Below are 18048 nucleotides of genomic sequence, written 5' to 3'. Positions count from 1 at the left end.
GTAGAGGGCATGCGGCTAAGGAGGAGCCTTGCGAGCATCTAGCATATGTGACAAAGTTGCATCAATGGGATGCACAAGGTAAGGTTGCGTTAATTGGAAATGGCACAATCGAGGTTAGTAGGTCGCATATGGGGAAAGGTGCTAGGCGACAATGGCTTGAAGGGTGTTATGTTGAGATTTAAAAACACCGCAAGGGCACAAGGTAAGGTTGGATGAATGCATATGAAGTTAGATGGATGAATATGAGGGATGAACGCATATGAAGTTGGATGAATGCATATGAGATTGGATGGACGCATTCAAGGTCGTCATCCAGACATGTGGTTTGTTAGGAAGAAATATTAGGCCTTAAGAAAATGAGATGGATGCACAAGAAGACATGAAAATTTTAGGGCTATGCATATGTAAAAGGGGAAGAAGAAACCTTAGATTATGGTGACATGAAGGTTGCATTAATAGTGTAAGGAAAGGACACTTGGACATGCGGCCAAGTAGGAGGTGTCGGCCTTGGAGAGATTTTGGACGCCTATAAATAGAGCCAAGGAATTCTCTTCATATCATAATAACTCAAAGGACATTTAGAAGAGTGTATGAGGACTAATTGGGAGAAGACTATGCATTGATGGAAGAACGCATGTGTTGGTAGCAGAAACCATGCGTTGGTTATAAAGTTCCAAGAGAAGGAGATGTTGTCGGACAGTGAAGTCTAGAAGTAGCATCAACTTAGGACAAGGATATCTCCCAGAATACTCATGCGTTTGGAGTGATTCCAAATCCATCTGAAATCTCTGAGAGTCTAGTTTTTAGGATAGGGCTGCCAGAGAAGAAGCTCCAAGGAATTGGGCTGGAGAATGAGGAAAAGACATAAGGGTCAAGCGGTCGGGTAAGCTTGAGCCAGTCTTGATGTTTTGAAGATTCCGGCAAAACAAAGAGAATTTATAAGCTAATATTTTGAGATAAGCTTCTTGAGACATTTTAGAGCATATTTGTAGAAAGAAGTAACTCGAGATAAAGCCTAGAACTATGAGTAATCTGAGCTCTAATTTGAATCTAGAATTTAGGGTTGAAAAGAGGAGCCCGAGAAGATCAAGGTACTTCTAAGAGAAAGATTTCTATCCTTACCAAGGTGAGTGGTACTTTCCTTTAAGTCTTAAAGCATATATTTTAGAGTAAATTGTATATGCTTATGTTATGAATGAGTATCTAGTATGAGAATGAAATTATGTGATCAGGATGGTCAAGAGGTCAATAGACCTAGTTCCTGAGCCCGAAAGCAAAACCTCACGGGATGGTCAAGGGATCGAGAGGTCTAGTTCCTGAGCCTGTGGGAGGAACCTCGTATGGGATGGTTAGAGGGCCGATGGGCCTAGCTTCTGAGCTCGTGAGTGGGGAGCTATGTGCACATAGAGGACATAGGGGGCAAAGGTAACGCAAGAGAGTAAGCATTTGTAATTAGTAACAGTTAACTATCTACCGTGTGTGTAGGTAGACAACATACTCATTCTAAGTAGTTATCAGTGTAACTATCTACCGTGCGTGAGATAGAGTTGAGAACAGACCCATTCGAAGCTGAGGTTTGAATGTAACCTCGTATTTATGATATATTTTTTATTTATGAGTTGAAATAGACTCTAGAAGTTGCTTACCACTCACTGAGCTTTGTGAAGCTCATTCTTTTCTTTCATGTTTTTCTTCCCAGGTAGCGAACGATGAGGAGTTCCAGGGTGCTGCTAAGGTCAAGTTCTACCACAAGTCACAGTTACACTTCCGGAGGGTTTTAAGAGTGGTTGTTGTAAACTTTGTAGTTAAGTTTTGGAGTTGTATAAACATTATATTGTTGTAATATAAAATGAGCCTACTTAATCAGTTGTTGTTATCTCCTTGACTTAAAGTTTATTGAGTATAGTAAAGAGGTTCAGTTGGACAGTAGGTATCACAAAAGGGTGGTATCTACGGTCCCTCATGCCTCTCCTCGGACTCAGGAGTGCGGGCACGGGGTGGGGTGTGATAAAAATGTACCTAAAAATTCACCAATAATGGTTGAACGTGAGAAAATGCTTAGAGAGATCGCAACACCTGATTTCACTCAACAGCCCTTACGCATTGCCTATCCAAAAATGACAGGTAATTTCAAATTCAAGTCTGTGTTAATGCACTTATTCCCTTCATTTTCTGGTCTGCTTGGTGAAAATCCACATAAGCACTTGAAGAAATTTTATTTGGTGTGTGATGGCATGAGACTAAATGGGATAACTCAGAAGCAAATTAATATGAGGTCATTCCTCTTCTCGTTGAAGGACGATGCCAAGGAGTGACCCTACATCCTACCACTTGGGAGCATTACATCTTGGAAGGAGTTGTAGAGGCAGTTTTTGGAAAAGTTCTTCCCAGCATCTCGAACTGCCAGTATCAGAAAGGAGATTTACAGTATTATGTAGTTCTATGGGGAGACACTTCACGAGTATTGGGAATGATTCAAGAAGACCTGTGCAAAGGTTTCCCACCATCAGATCTCAGACCAGATGTTGATCTAGTACTTTTATGATGTAGACTGACAAGAGTAGTAGAGATGCAGTTGTAGGAGGAGTCTTAGTACTGAGGCGATGAAACTGATAGCAACCATGGCAGCCAACTCTCAATAGTTTGGCACAAGAGATATCTGACCTGGTTTCTATTGTAAAACAGTTGGCAAAGACAGAAAATGGACAGTCTGCTGTTGTTTGCCAAATGTGTCATGGAGTGGGATACACAACTGATGTTTTCCCAAGCATTCTGTAAGGGGCAATCCTGAGGTAAATGCTATTGAAGGCTACATTTCAATGGGCAAAATAGACGGCGAGACCCATTTAGTACGACATAAAATCCTGGGTGGAGAGATCACCCAAACTTCAAATTGTGAAAAATTTTAGCAGGACACAAGAATGCCATTGATGCTTTGGGTACCCAAGTCTCTCAGCTAGCCACTTTGATGAGCAAGTCGGAAAGACAATCTGGGAAACTCCCATCTCAGCCAGAACTGAATCCCAAGGAGAATGTGAGTGCAATAATGCTCAGGAGCGGCAAGGAGTTGGAGACACCTGCAGAAATTGTGGAAAAGCCAGAATTGGAGGAACAAAGGACCACTTCTCCAAATCCTACAATCACACCACAAGAAAAGAAAAAAGGAGTATCAGTATCCTCTAACTCTCTTCCCTCATTAAATGCTTATGTGCCTGAAGCACCTTTTCCTTCTAGGCTTGCAAGGCCAAAGGAGCTCACAGGAGACAAGGATAAGGAGCTATTGGATAAGTTCAAAAGAGTGGAAATCAACATTCCTCTCATCGATGTCGTTAAGCAAATCCCAAAGTATGCCAAGTTCCTTAAAGAAGTATGCACAAGGAAGAGGCAAGCGAAAGAAAAAGAGAGGATGGTGGTAAGGAAACCATTGAAGGTCCTTAAGTAGAAGCATGAGATCAGACCAAATTCCCAAAATACAAAACATAAATTTTACAGCAAAAACATACAGATTATGCATTTAAAAGATAATTACAGCATGTTTTAAAACAAAGATTACGGAAAAGAAGAAGGGTTTAAGAAACCTTACCCTTGAAGAACTCTTCTTCACGAGATTCTTTCTCCTAATCTTGTCACGAACAATCTCGAACCCTCTAAATGTTAACGAGGATACTACCATGAATGTTACCTCTTTATTCTCTGGATGAGAATCCAAGAGTTTCGTGGGTTCTGGCTATTTTGTAAGAGAGGGCTTTTTTTTTTAGAGATAAGAGAGGAAGTGATTCAGATTATCTCAGAACCTTTTTGTGTATCACCCTTGTGAAAATCACATCAGGAAGAAGAACAACTTCTCTTTTGCCTACTAACACGTTTTAGAGAGAAAAGAGAGGAAGGGAGTTGTAAATGATTTTTAAAAATAAATTAAATTAATTTATTTTCATAAATCAATTTAATATATTTATTTATATGATAATTACCTTATCATATAATATATATTAAACTATATGTTATATCAATATAACACATAACCTATAGTTTCTTGTATCAAATACAATATAACCGATAGTTTCTTTTCTCTCACCAATGACATTTAATATAAATGCTATTTATATTAAATTTAATTATGTGAATCAAATTCATATAATTAATATTTGATTCATATTCAAATATTTATTTCCTCTCTAACAAACTTTATATTATAATGTATCAAAATACATTATAATAATTATATCATATATAATTAGATAAAATTAATTAGATTACATATAATTAATTCTTTCAATTAATTTGAAAAAATAAAATTAATCTAAAAATTAATTCTCATTAAATCCCATTGAGCTACAGGGACCTCATGGATCTATTGCTTGAAGCTCCAACGGTACATGCATAATTAATTAAACTCCTTTAATTAAATTATTCACCATCCGTTAACTGTCGGGCACTTCACTAAAGATCGACAACTGTACTCTTCACACTATAAATATATTTCTTTGTCCTCAGTCAACAGTACAATGACCCTTCACAAATTGCTCATAAGTACACTGGGCCAAAATTACCGTTTTTCCCCTGTAGCTACATCTAACTCCTTAAGTACCACCGATCCCTCTAAAGAACAATAAATCATAGTCTAACTATGACCAAACCCCTCTCGGACCAGGAGAGGGTGTGTGATGCACGTGAAATTGGAAGTCAATTTTACTCGACAACCAAAATCCTGTGGACACGGTATGTGATGCATGTTCCTAAGTTATACGTTGATAGTCATGCGTCGATGGTCATGCGTTGGAATGAAAATGCACCAACAATGTATGCGATGACCACGCATCCTGCCACAAGTTTTCTTACGTTCACGCCAAGTATAACATGAACCCAAGTTTCTCGGGTAATCCGAGGTCGAACACAGAGACTTGTAACTATATGTTTGCGGTGATTGTGCATGCGGAAATATAAATAAAAGAATGGAGGGGTTGTTGTTAAATTAATCCTACTCCTACTTCAACAGACAACGCAATGAGAATATGCTTGAAAGGTAGCGATGCGACAAACCTTGACATGAAATAAATGTATGGGAAATTGATAAAATGCGGAGATATTTTCATTATAACCCTTAAGAGTGACCGCAAGAGCAACCCTAGTCAACGCAAACTAATGCGATCATGCAACACTCATACAATAGTAAACCACCTCTTGGTACGAATGCTACGGCTTTTAATGTTAGAACGCATGTGATGTATGTGCATAGATGTCTATAGGGCCTACACATAAGCCTCTAATTCTTATCTATGCGATGATACACAAACAAGGCGACCACATATCACCATTCCTATTCCTAGGGTAGTGTTGACAAACAGAGCTTATCTCTAAGTCCCTATCTCTTGCTTATGCCGATCTAATCTCGCTCTCTCGAGTCTAGATTCTAACCTAGCTCTTTCGAGTCATTAGGTTCTTTCTTTAGACTCTCTCTTGAGTAGCTCTAAAGGGGTGCTGGGCACAACATAAGACAAGACAAACGTATGAACTTGGTTGACGCAAGGTTGTTACTATCCCTAGTGAACAATGCAAACATTGCTTAATGCGACCAACCACTTACCCTCCCGGGCAGTTGGTTATTGCTGACTTTACTTATAGACAAGCATTGTGTTAGTCTATAGACAGGCGTTGCCGCAGCTTCACACTAAGAAAATAAGGTTACTCACACACTCACACAATGCATATCTCTCGGTATGTTACTACATCCTTCATATCTCTAATCCACATGACTAAGTATGCAATACCCAAACAATCTCACTAAGTGTTGCAATGAAAGTAAAAATGCTAAGCAAGAAGATGGAGATGAAGTCGAAGGAAAAGAGAAATGCATTGAAAAACACATTGTATTAATTTCTTAATTCAAAATGTCATACAATACAATATAGGAAAATAAAGGAAAAAGAAATGACCGGCTGGAAGCAAAGATTTGCTTCCAGCGGATGTGCATCAATGCTGTTGGTGGTGTCATGGATGGGTGGAGGAGCTGACTCTCTCGAGATCTAGCTCCGGTCGAAGGCTCCGATCGTCACTCGGAATGGATGAAGGAGATGAAGAACTCTCAGCGTCTTCTCACGCAGTTTGTCTGGATCACAAGGATCCGCCATAGGCGAAACTTAGGCGAAAACCATGGATTCAACCTTGGGCGAAAACCCTAGATAAAATGAATTTGAGCTCATCGGCTTCTATTTATAGAACTTGCTGCCGACAGCATTAATTGGACTGCTCGAAGTCTGACGTTCAGCGCGTTTGTCCTTTCTAAACCTCTGCCACTAACGGTGTGGTAGGTGAAGTGTCAACATCATCTTTGGATTTTCTCGAGGTAGATGCGTTGATGTGTTCATTCCACCTACCTTGTGTTGATCCTATTAGTTGCGTTGTCTCGTAGCCGCAATCATTCAATGACCGCATTCGCTTAATATCACAACTCTACACGATGACCGCATTCGCTTGACTAGTGCAACTCCCATGCGATGGACGCATACGACTGATTACCGCAACATCCATGTGTTGATCGATTCGTTTGTCTTTGCGATGGAGTGTTTCTCCGCATGCGGTCGTCTATGCGATAGTCTGGTTTCGGCGTTTGCGTTCATTTCCTACATTGGCTACAAAAATAGAACATTGAACGCACAATTAATGCAAAGTAATGGTTAGCTGAGATTCGACATGCTGATCGACGCAAACTCTTTCTCTCATGAATTCCTAACACGATCGAGGCAATTTCTGCCCTACAACCTTCATAATTCTAAGTAAAAGGACTAAGATGACATGCATATCTGCATGTCATCAGTGTGGCGCCATATTGTTGAAGCCCTGGAATCAACTCTTAAGGGAGCAATTTATCTACTTATCCTGACATTGGGGAGAGAGTGAATTCCTTCTTGTGTAACTATGTTCCAAACTCCCCAATAAGACGAATCCTCAAAATGGTAGGCTTGTTGAGTCGGTGATCTGGCCACTCTCACCCATACAAATCAAAGGATCGCCTTTATAGGCAGGAGTTTACAACTCACTCAGGATTCAGGTCATGTTACCTATGGTCATCCTGGTGAAATAAAGTCTCTATTATGCATAGCGTTATATAATGAGACTAAACATTTTGTGGTTTGGTCTTACACAAACTTCTTTGTATAGAATATCCCCGCTTACATGTCTCCACATGAATGATCAGAATCAGATCATTTGTAGCACTTTACAACAATTGTAACCTCTAAAAAGCGGGTCATACTCATAGTATTACCAGGATAAGGTATCCAACCTTATCTTTCTACTACAAACCATTTAGGTTATCACTTAAACATGATCCACCTATATGTCTCTACATACATGTTTAAGCTACAAGATAACCTTGGATGTTAGTTTATTGATTTGTGGTCAATGCAACTAATTTTGAAAAAAACATCACATATTTTATTACATAAATAAAATGTTTGTACAATACAATTACAAACTATAGAACCCAACGAGATTTAGGGCATCAACCCCAACAGATGGTAAGTCAATCTGTGTCTATGATCCTTCAAAAGAATTTTCTTGAAAAAAAAGATTCAAGTATGTTTTCTCTCCCTTGTGTGATTGGTAAAAAGAAAATTGAGAGAGTTATGTTAAATTTTGGTGGATCCATAGATGTTATGCCATACTCAATATACCAAGAACTAAAATTGAAAGACTTGACTGAAACTAATGTTGTAATTCAATTAGCTGATAGGTCTTTTATTCACCCGTAGGAATCATAGATGATGTCCTAGTTCAGGTTAACTATCTTTTTTTCCCTACTTATTTTTATATTCTTAAGATGGAAGAACCTACGTCTATTTCATCTGCATCAATCTTGCTTGGTCGTCCTTTCATGAAAACAGCAAGATCAAGATCGATGTACATGAAGGTACTTTGTCTATTGAGTTTGACAGTGAAGTAGTTAAATTTAATATTTTTGATGCTATGAGGTCTCCAACCCTTGGGCATGTGCATTATTTTTCCTAGATTTATGTGTTTGATTTTCTTGAGCAGGAGGTAATTTGGGACATCTATGATGATGACGAGGATGATTTAGGCGATTTGATATCACTCGAGGAGCTTTCCACTTTATCCATGATAGAGCCGGTAAGTATTCCTTCTTGTTCATATGATGATTCATCTGAAAAGGTGCTTCCTTCTATTATGCAGACATCTAAAATGGAGCTGAAGGAGCTTTTTGATCATCTGAAGTATGCCTATTTGGGAGAAGCTGAAACACTGCCCTTGATTATTTCTAAGAACTTGACTGTTGATAGCTCTCAAAAGGAGTTATTATTCCTAGCTTAATTCAGGCTTGTTATCAAGTTTTACATGTCTATTTTACCTATTTTGTAGGTGTCGAGCAACCAAGAAGTAGAATTGGTGATTTGAAGCTGATCGGGGGTAATTTGAAGCAATTTAGACTTGATTTGAGCATCTGGGCTTCAAAGGATTCAAAAGGACCAAAATGCCCTTACTGAAGTGTCACAATGCTCAAAATTGCCTAACCCAATGCTCGTGCAACATTTAAAAGCAGCAACTCAAAGTATAGGGGCATTGCGACGCTGCAGAAGATCAACATCGCCACCGTTGCAACGACGTGCGACGCTCGACCTTGACGCTTGAAGACAGAATAGCAACATTGCAACGCTGCGAACTTTGATGGATGGACACGGTTAGCGCACGTGAAAGTGAGCATTGCAACAGTGTTTTCAGCGTTGCGACGCTACCTCAAATTCTATAAATAATCTCTTCGGCCCTAGGTCAATCATGCCAAATTTGGGAGGCCAAATTGATGGAGGCCGAAGTAAAACTCGTTCCTTCGTCCATTCCCTTAAATTGTTGGTATCTTTAGATTAGTTTTGCTTTTTATTTTGGGTTGTAATCAATGGAATGATGTGTATCTCAAAATTTTCTATGAATTGAGAGGTAATATCTATCTAGTTTCTTTGAGCAAGAGCCCTATGTTTAATTTCTTGAAGGTTTCTTAATTAATTTAACTGCAATCTTGTGAATTCTTTTGTTGGATTTGTTTTAATCTTAATGGAGTTTTGATAAATTCTTCTGACAAATTAATTTGTTAAAATTCTTGTTTGCAAAATCATTCTAGCCTATGCATCATTGATTGATTTAGTTGCACGTATTAGGATCACATGTTTAGGGTCTAGACTTTTTCTCGCCAAGTTCATATGGGTCCTAATATAATCCTTCCCAAATAAATCATGCAACAAGATATGTCTTTCCGGCCTATAGTATTTCTCAACAATTGAACCCTTTCTTAATGCTTTTCAGTTTTAACTTGTATATCGCTAAGAAGGAAAAGTTTAAACTGAATTAGGGCTGATTTAGATTTTTATCAAAATTGGCTAATTGGGCTATTAGATTTTCTAATAGGTTGAGGGATTGACAGATTCAATATAATTAATTAGTGCCTAAGGAAAGAAATTGCATAGGAACTCTCTCTTGTTCTAGAAATTAGATAGACTCCTTTCCTAGATTGCATTTACCACTTTTGTTTCAATTTCGCACATATTATCTCTTCCACATCAAAACCCCCATTTATCACTCTAGTTAGAAAATTAACTCAATAAAACCAATTGCGCTTCTCTGTGGATCGACTCGAACTTAACAATGTTGCTACGTTTTAGTAGTAATAGGAATAGTTCGGTATTTACAAATTATCTTTTGCTTCGCGGTCCTTTTCGGGAATTAAAACGACACCGAATCAGGTCTGAACAAAAAATGGCGCCGTTGCAAGGCCATTGACGTTTCGTTAGTTAAATTTCTAGTTAGAGCATTCTTTTGCTTTCTCTTTTTTTTCCTTTTTTTTGTGTCTTTTTGTTCATTTATGGCACGAAATATCAACAGGTATGGTTTTCCATATGCGGAGCAATGGAAATCACCAGAGGTACGAAAGATTCGTGATCTTAGAGATCAAATTTCTAAACTAACCTCTGTTGTGCGAGCTTTGGCTAATATACAGATTCATAATTCGCATGGCCTTGAGTGCAAATATTATTCCCCTTGGGAGTTGGCTGGCCAAGCATCGTTGCCAATACCATATTATTCTGCCCACGTAGGTATTTCTTTAGAGGACATAGTTAGGAAATTTTCTAATCGCTCTAGTAAGTTTTTGCAGGAACGCCCCTACTATTATCAAGAACCCATCAAATTCCAGCAGGACGACCTCTATTTCGAACGTGAGGTCAAAGCCAAAATTTAGAATTTGAGTGACCAAATCGCTCTGATCGTTGAATCAGTTAGGAAACTGGAGCAGTGTTGTGAATCACCCTCTATGGATGTCGAGGTGAACAGTGGCGATATGAGCATAGATGATCCCACAGAATAGATGGTCCCTCAAATTTTTTAGCAAGATAAGGCGTTGGATTATTTAATGTGTGAACGTACTAATGATTTTTCTAAGCGCACAGGAAATCATTTAGAGCCATTCCACGTCTGTGGCACTAAGCTCGACCTTGTGATGGAATATTGATGCGTTATTTTATGCGGTAAAAATATGGAATGAAATGCGGTGATGGAATTGCGTTGAGCAACAAGTTTTCTCAGTGGAATCTAAGTATAAACCCCACTGAGTTTACTGGTAAGTCCAAGGTCGAACTCAGGGACTTGGGAAAATGGTATGCGGTGATAATTTTTCAAGAAGACTTTGTAGTAACTCTAACTCAAATAATTGTTTGGTTTGTTGTTTGAGGTAATAAAAATAAACAAATGTGGCAGAGTTTTGAAAAGAGTTGATAATACAGAAAATGTGATAAGTATGTGGTGAACAGGTTGAGAAGGGATTTTGCTAACACTTCCTAGGATGCGTTCATGCTATGCGACCATGCAACAAACATACAATAGTAAACCATCTCTTGACGGGAATGCTACAGCTTCTAATGCTAGAACGCATGCGATATATGCGACAAGTCTATAAGACCTACACATAAGCCTCTATTCTTACCCATGCAATAAAAAAATGACACATAAAAATAAGGCAACCACATAATATCATACCTATCTCTAGGGTGCATGCGTTGTAGGTTGGTAAATAGAGCTTATCTCTAAGTCCCTATCTCTTGCTTATGCAGATCTAATCTTGCTCTCTCAAGTCTAGATTCTAACCTAGCTCTCTCGAGTCTTTAGGTTCTTTCTTTAGACTCTCTCTCTCGAGTAGCTCTAAAGAGGTGTTGGGCACAACATAAAACAAGATAATCGCATGTGATGAAGATCCTAGGTTATGTTAGCTTAGTTCTTCTCAACCCCTTCAATAAGTTTAGCTACTCATGCGTGCTAAGAGAGTGAACAGATGTAAAACAAGAACTTCCATTGTATAAATATAAAGTTGAAATATAAAATAACAATGCAAGAAGAGAATAAAGAGCCTGGTAGCAATCTCTCGCTTCCCAGGATTTTACACTGTCTTGTCTATTCTTGTTCAAAAGATAGTCTCGCTCTCGCGAAAGTCGGCCCGTTCTCTGCTTTCTACACCTCCGGGTTCTCTCTCGAGTTGCCTTGAGCGATCTTCCGGCGTCTCTTCCCTTCTTTTGCTCCGCCTTAAAATAAAAGGAAAACTATGGACAAAGCTATTCTAAAGGAAAATTCTATAAGTGTTCGAACTTCTTTCTTAAGGTTGCCTTCGGTGCTTATAGAGCATTCGGGGTGAAAGGCGGCTTCTCTCTTATGATTGCATGGATGGGATGGCTTTAATTCTCTGACTGATGTGCCGAATATTTGTCACCAAAAACCTGAGTGTACTTGTTATCGTTAGCGACTTGTTAACTTAATTCGGATTCGACCGTCATCAGCTTTCTGTCCCATCGTGATTAATTATTCCTTTCACCCAGATCTTCCCACCAAGTTGCGACGACTTTATGCAGCAATCCTTCTTGAGCAGATGTTTGCGAGCACAAATCATAGCAAAGCCTTGCAATAATGATACACTCGTCCATTGATTTCTTGTGATCGCACTTTCCGCCTTGCGTCAACGCATATTTTGCATAAAAATACAAAAGTTAACTGTTTCTATGCGATGGACGCAGGCGACCGCAATGTTATGAACTTAATTCTTTTTGGACGCAATCTAACATATTTTATCAATGCAAACTTTCATTGCTTAATATCTTAGTACTGTAATAACGTGTATTTCTGCTCGTTATCAAATATGCGTAGACTGATTCGGACGACGAGATTTATCTTCTGCCACAACAAGAACGTGTCAATGAGGTTAAGTATAAGTATAGGCTTAATTTAGAAGAGTTTCAGGAAAAAGAGTCGAAGGCTCCCAAGCCTCGCCCTGTTCTTTGTACCAGTATTCCTCTTATTTTTGAATTTTTTTGGCCTTCACCTCACAAGTCAGTTGAGTCAGAATCTTTATTTTCTATTGAGTCAGTCCTTGAGTCTTTTATTTTATTTCCTTTTATAAATATGAAAAATACCAAATTCGACTTGTTTGGTTCTCTTCAAAAGATAAACAGCCTTATAGCCTTACCGGGCTATATCGACTCAACCAAGAAGAGACCAGAGAAATACGATAATTTCTTTGTACCTTGATAGAGGATAGGTCACGTCGAGCAATTGACGTTAAAAATTTGCCCTTTCTAAAGGGAGCCAAGTGAAAAAAAAAATTATTGCTTTCTTTATTTGTTTTCTAGATTAGGTTTCTTTTTTGTTTTTGTTTTGTAGGGACGACCTAGGAGAGGGGAGCATCTTTTTGAAAGGCGAGCCTGATCACCACCATCCCATGCACGACATTGTTATCAAGGGAGGTTTTCTGTTCCCTTGTTTTTATTCTTTTTGAGCTATATATGAAATATATTGGGGACAATGTATCATTTTAAAGTTGGGAGTGGTAGTTATATATGCATGTCTGGCAAGTCCTTGAGCACCTGAGCTCGAACTTTGTTGTTGAACTATTGATATGATTTTTATGATACATTTATTGTGATGATGACTTTCTGTGATAGGATTTAGATAAATCTCTCTTCGATTTGTTTAGGGTTCACATAATGTATGCATGATTTTGGGCTAAATTTAAAAAATTTTCTTGATTCCCTTGCATATTTTGAGCACATAGCCATCTTATTTATGGTTTTGAATGCTTAGGATTGGATTATTTGGTCCATAGCTTGTTGTCACTTTGAAAGGTCTAGGTAAGGGTTGTTAAGTAACTGAAGCTCAACTTAGTAATGCATGCTTAGGTTTTTTCCAAACTCTTGTATTGTAAAGTAAAAGCCTGTTGTATACTAATTAAAAGGCAAGCATGTTGTAGAGTAAAAGAAAGTTTGTATGATATTTTTTTAAGGGGATTACTTCTCTTTCTTGGGTTATGACTAACCTGAAGCGACTATGTCACCCGTGGTTAACCTCTGAGCTAAAGTACCCCGAGGAATGAGTAAGCTTCAACACGTTGTTAGGAGACATTGCTCGTAGTTGGATGATTCGCATGACACCCGTGTGGGCAAGCCAAAACGAAGGCGATGTGTCTAGATAAGGTTTCCTCTTTCGTGTGTATAAAAGTGAAATAATAATAATAAAAAGAGGTTTGGTTTCCTTAAGTGTTTCATTGCCACCTTGAGTCTAGGGAGCTTAGTGATTGATCCTCCGAGCCAGAGTAGGGGGAAAATGAGTTAACGGCTGAATAAAACTTTCTTGGGCTAGTAGAGACCTAGATAGGATTGGCTAAGCGCAAACACACGTGGGGGATAGAGAATTAGTTTTAAATTTCTTGATTAAGTGCATGCATTTGAATGACCCTTTCTTTGAGAAAAGTTTGTTATCTTTAGGCTTGAGATCCGAATCGCTCATTTGCATCATAAATTTCATACCTATATTTTGTTCTGCCTTGCTCAGGACGAGCAAGAATTAAGTTGGGGGTGTTTGACAGCTCCCAAAAGGAGCTATTATTCCTAGCTTAATTCAGGCTTGTTATCAGGTTTTACATGTTTATTTTTCGTATTTTGTAGGTACCGAGCAACCGAGAAGTAGAATTAGTGATTTGAAGTTGATCGGGGGAAATTTGAAGCAATTTGGACTTGATTTGAGCATCCGGGTTTCAAAGGATTCAAAAGGACCAAAATGCCCCTACTGGAGCATCACAACACTCAAAATTGCCTAACCTGATGCTCGTGCAACGCTTGAAGGCAACAACTCGAAGTACAGGGGAGCGTTGCAACGCTACTCACAGCATCGCAACGCTCCAGAAGATCAACGTCGATTGACGCTCGACCCCGACATTTGAAGATAGAAGCGCAACGTTGCAATGCTGCTTTACAATGTCGCGATGCTGCGAACTTTGACGGATGGACACAGTTAGCGCGCGCACAAGTGAGCGTTGCAACGTTGTTTTCAGCGTTACGACGCTACTTGAATTCTATAAATAATCTCTTCGGCCCTAGGTCAAAATCATGCCGAACTTGGGAGGCCAAATTGATGGAGGCCGAAGTAAAACTCATTCCTTCATCTATTCCCTTCAATTTTCATTATCTTTAGGTTAGTTTCGCTTTTTATTTTGGGTTGTAATCAACGGAACAGATGTGTATCTCAAATTTGTCTATGAATTGAGAGGTAATCTCTATCTAGTTTCTTTGAGCAAGAGCCATGTGTTTAATTTCTTGAAGGTTTCATAATTAATTTAATTGCAATCTTGTGATTTTTTCGGTTGGATTTGTTTTAACCTTAATGAGTTTTGATAAATTCTTCTGACAAACTAATTTGTTGAAATTCTTGTTTGCAAAATTATTCTAGTCTATGCATCATTGATTGATTTAGTTGCACATATTAGGATCGCATGTTTAGGGTCTAGACTTTTTCTAGCTAAGTTCATGTGGGTCCTAATATGATTCTTCCTAAATAAATCATGCAACAAGATATGGCTTTCCGACTTGTAGTATATCTAAATAATTGAACCCTTTCTTAATGCTTTTTAGTTTTAACTTTTATGTTGCTAAGAAGGAAAAGCTTTAAACTGAATTAGGGCTGATTTAGATTTTTATCAAAATTGGCTAATTAGGTTATTAAATTTTCTAATAGATTGAAGGATTGACAGATTCAGTGTAATTAATTAGTGCCTGAGGAAAGAAATTGCATAGGAACTATCTCTTGCTCTAGAAATTAGATAGACTCCTTTCCTAGATTGCATTTACCCCCTTTATTTCAATTTCGTACATATTATCTCTTCCACACCAAAACCCCATTTATCACTCTAGTTAGAAAATTAACTCAACGAAACCAATCGCGCTTCTCTATGGTTCGACTCAGACTTACTACTGTTGCTATGTTTTAGTAGTAATAGGAGTAGTTCGGTATTTACATCTTTTTCTTCACGATATTTTTTGGGAATTAAAACGACACCAAATCGAGTCCAAGAACAACTGAGTAAGAGGAGCAGTTAGTAAAAGTCTTGAAAAAATACAAGCTGGCCATTGGATGGATGTTGGTAGACATTAAAGGTATTAGCCTTGTTGTGTGCATGCATAGAATCTCTTAAGGATGAAGCTAAACCATGTCGACAGCCCCAGCGACGTCTGAACCTTGTTTTGAAAGTGGTAGTGATGAAAGAGGTCTTTAAACTCCTTGAACTATTTGATGCAGGTATTATCTACCCCATTGCTAATAGTGAATGGGTTAGTCTCATACATGTAGTGCCTAAGAAAACAAGTGTTATTGTGGTTAAGAACGAGGAAGGTAGTTTAATTCTTGTTAGGATTCAAAATGGGTGGAGAATGTGTATATATTTTAGGAGATTAAATGTTGTAACTAGAAAGGACCACTTCCCCATCCCATTTATAGATCAGATGCATGAAAGGTTAACTAGAAAGCCTTTCTTCTTTTTTTTTTTTTTTTTTTCTTTTATAGTTTTTCGGGTTTCCATCAGATCCCGATTAACCAGGAAGACCAACAGAAGACGATATTTACATGTCTCTATGGCACCTTTGCTTTCAAAAGGATATCGTTCAGACTATGCAATGCTCCGAACACTTTCCAATGCTACATGATGAGTGTTTTTTCTATGTTCCTAGAAAATTGCATGAAGGTATTTATGGATGATTTCACTGTATATGGAGACTCATTTCCTTATTGTTTGTCAAACTTGTCTAGGGTGCTAGAGAGATGCATTGAGTCTAACCTTGTGCTTAATTTCGAAAAATGTCATTTTATGGCCTCGCATGGAATTGTCTTCAGACACACTATTTATGAGCATGGTATTGAGGTAGATCCTGGTAAGATTGATGTTATTGTGAAGCTCCCGTAACCCATAAACGTGAGAGAGGTTCGATCTTTTCTTGGGCATGTAGGTTTCTATCGCATGTTTATCAAAGATTTTAGCAAAATTGCTCAGTCGATGACATCTCTTCTTAATAAGGATATGGCTTTCAAGTTTAATGATGAATGTAAGGCAAGCTTTGACGTGCTAAAAGACGCCTTGTTGTGTGCTCCGATTATTCAGGCTCCTCATTGGGATTTTCCCTTTAAGATCATGTGTGACGTGAGTGACCATGCTGTAGGAGCAGTTTTGGGACAGGAGGTTGATAAGAAACATCACGTGATCTACTATGCTTCGAAGACCCTTAATCCAGCTCAGTGCAACCACACCATGACAGAAAAGGATTTTTTGGTTGTTGTCTTTGCTCTCGAAAAATTTTGTTCTTATATTGTTGAATCTAAAGTAATTATTTTTTCTGATCATGCAACTTTGCACTATCTCATGTCTAAAAAGGAGTCCAAGCCCAGATTGTTGAGGTAGGTTCTTCTCCTCAAGTAGTTTAACATGAAACTTCAAGACCGAAAGGGATGTGAGAATTTTGTCGTCGATCACTTAAGCAGGCTTGTAGCTGATAGTGGTTGTCTCAGTTCTGATGGAGACTTCCTTGACCATGCACTGATGTAGGTAGACAATATTTCTATAACTCCCTAGTATACTGACCTAGTTAATTATTTGACCACTGGTGAGTTCCCTTATGGAATTAACAAGTATAGACATGATAAATTAAAAAGTGAGTCAAAACTTATGGAAATTCTATTTTGATCAGGTTGTTATGAGGTGTGCCCCTAATGACGAGTTCTTTTCTGTTTAAAATTTTTTCATAAGCATTCATGTGGTGGACACTTTAGTCCCGAAAAATCGCTAAAAAAGTCTTAGATTCTTGTTTATATTGGGATACTTTGTTTAGGGATGCATATTTTCTTTGTATGACTTGCGAATGTAGTCAAAAGTCAGGAGGTTTGTCTCGTAGAAATGAAATGCCACAAGTCTCTTTTCTTTTATGTGAGATATTCAACGTATGGGGGATAGATTTTATGGGATCATTTCATTCATCTTATGGGTTTAAGTATATTCTATTGGCAGCGGACTATGTTTCCAAATGTGTGGAAGCAAAGGCCACTATTACTGTTGATGCTAAAGTGGTTGCAGGGTTCTTGAAGTTTAACATTTTATGCAGATTTGGCTTCCCTAAGGCAATCATCAGTGATCAAGGATCACATTTTTGCAATCGAGTCATCGCTTTCTTATTGAAAAAGTACGGTGTACAACACCGTATTGCCACCTCATACCACCTTCAGATGAATGGGCAAGCAGAGGTGTCCAACAGAGAGGTAAAGACTATTTTGGAGAAAGTGGCCAGCCTAAGAAGGAAAGATTAGAGCATTCGACTTGACGATGTTTTGTGGGCTTACAGAACGACCTTCAAGACCCCTATTGGGGTGTTTCCCTACATGATGGTCTATGGAAAAGCTTGTTGGCAGAAGTTCGAGTTTACCATCGTCGGAAAACCCGCGTCTATGCAAATAATATTTATAAACCACCAAACTAACTACTTATACTAACTAATAGTACAAGCGGCAAGTTCGAGGTCGAACCTCAGGAAAGTGCAGAAGATTAGTTCATCAAAACTCATTTTCAGTTAAAGAGATAAATGGGGGGGGGGGGGTGTTGTGGATGGATAACTGCAATTGCATAAAATAAAGTGCAAAAAAATAAAAGATAGAACTGCAATTAATCGAGATGTCTAAGCTTAGAGAAATGGA

General features: G+C 38.4%; 1 protein-coding gene across 1 annotated transcript; it reads left to right on the top strand.

Annotated features, from left to right (window-relative positions):
* Window positions 1-2968: 2968 nt before the first annotated feature.
* Window positions 2969-17834, top strand: LOC150033895 (uncharacterized). The gene is made up of 11 exons (XM_090317115.1): window positions 2969-3412; window positions 7820-7909; window positions 8035-8127; window positions 8191-8309; window positions 9889-10096; window positions 12193-12374; window positions 12706-12788; window positions 15613-15705; window positions 16317-16761; window positions 17193-17616; window positions 17700-17834. The coding sequence occupies exons 1-11, from the start codon at window positions 2969-2971 to the stop codon at window positions 17832-17834; spliced, it is 2316 nt and encodes a 771-aa protein (XP_090173241.1).
* Window positions 17835-18048: the final 214 nt, after the last annotated feature.

The sequence above is a fragment of the Benincasa hispida genome, chromosome 9, assembly GCF_027475165.1.
Source record: "Benincasa hispida cultivar pf3 chromosome 9, pf3_genome.v1.1, whole genome shotgun sequence".
Taxonomy (NCBI): Eukaryota; Viridiplantae; Streptophyta; class Magnoliopsida; order Cucurbitales; family Cucurbitaceae; genus Benincasa; species Benincasa hispida.
The sequence above is the reverse complement of the archived record's forward strand: the minus strand, read 5'-3'. Positions and strand labels throughout refer to the sequence as shown.

Coding starts and splice junctions, on each gene's coding strand:
- LOC150033895 (XM_090317115.1), top strand. CDS start 2,969: ATGAGCAAGTCGGAAAGACAATCTGGGAAACTCCCATCTCAGCCAGAA. Junction 15,706..16,316: donor TGTGGTTAAGAACGAGGAAG/GTAGTTTAATTC, acceptor TTGGGCATGTAG/GTTTCTATCGCATGTTTATC. Junction 17,617..17,699: donor CAGAGGTGTCCAACAGAGAG/GTAAAGACTATT, acceptor GTGGGCTTACAG/AACGACCTTCAAGACCCCTA.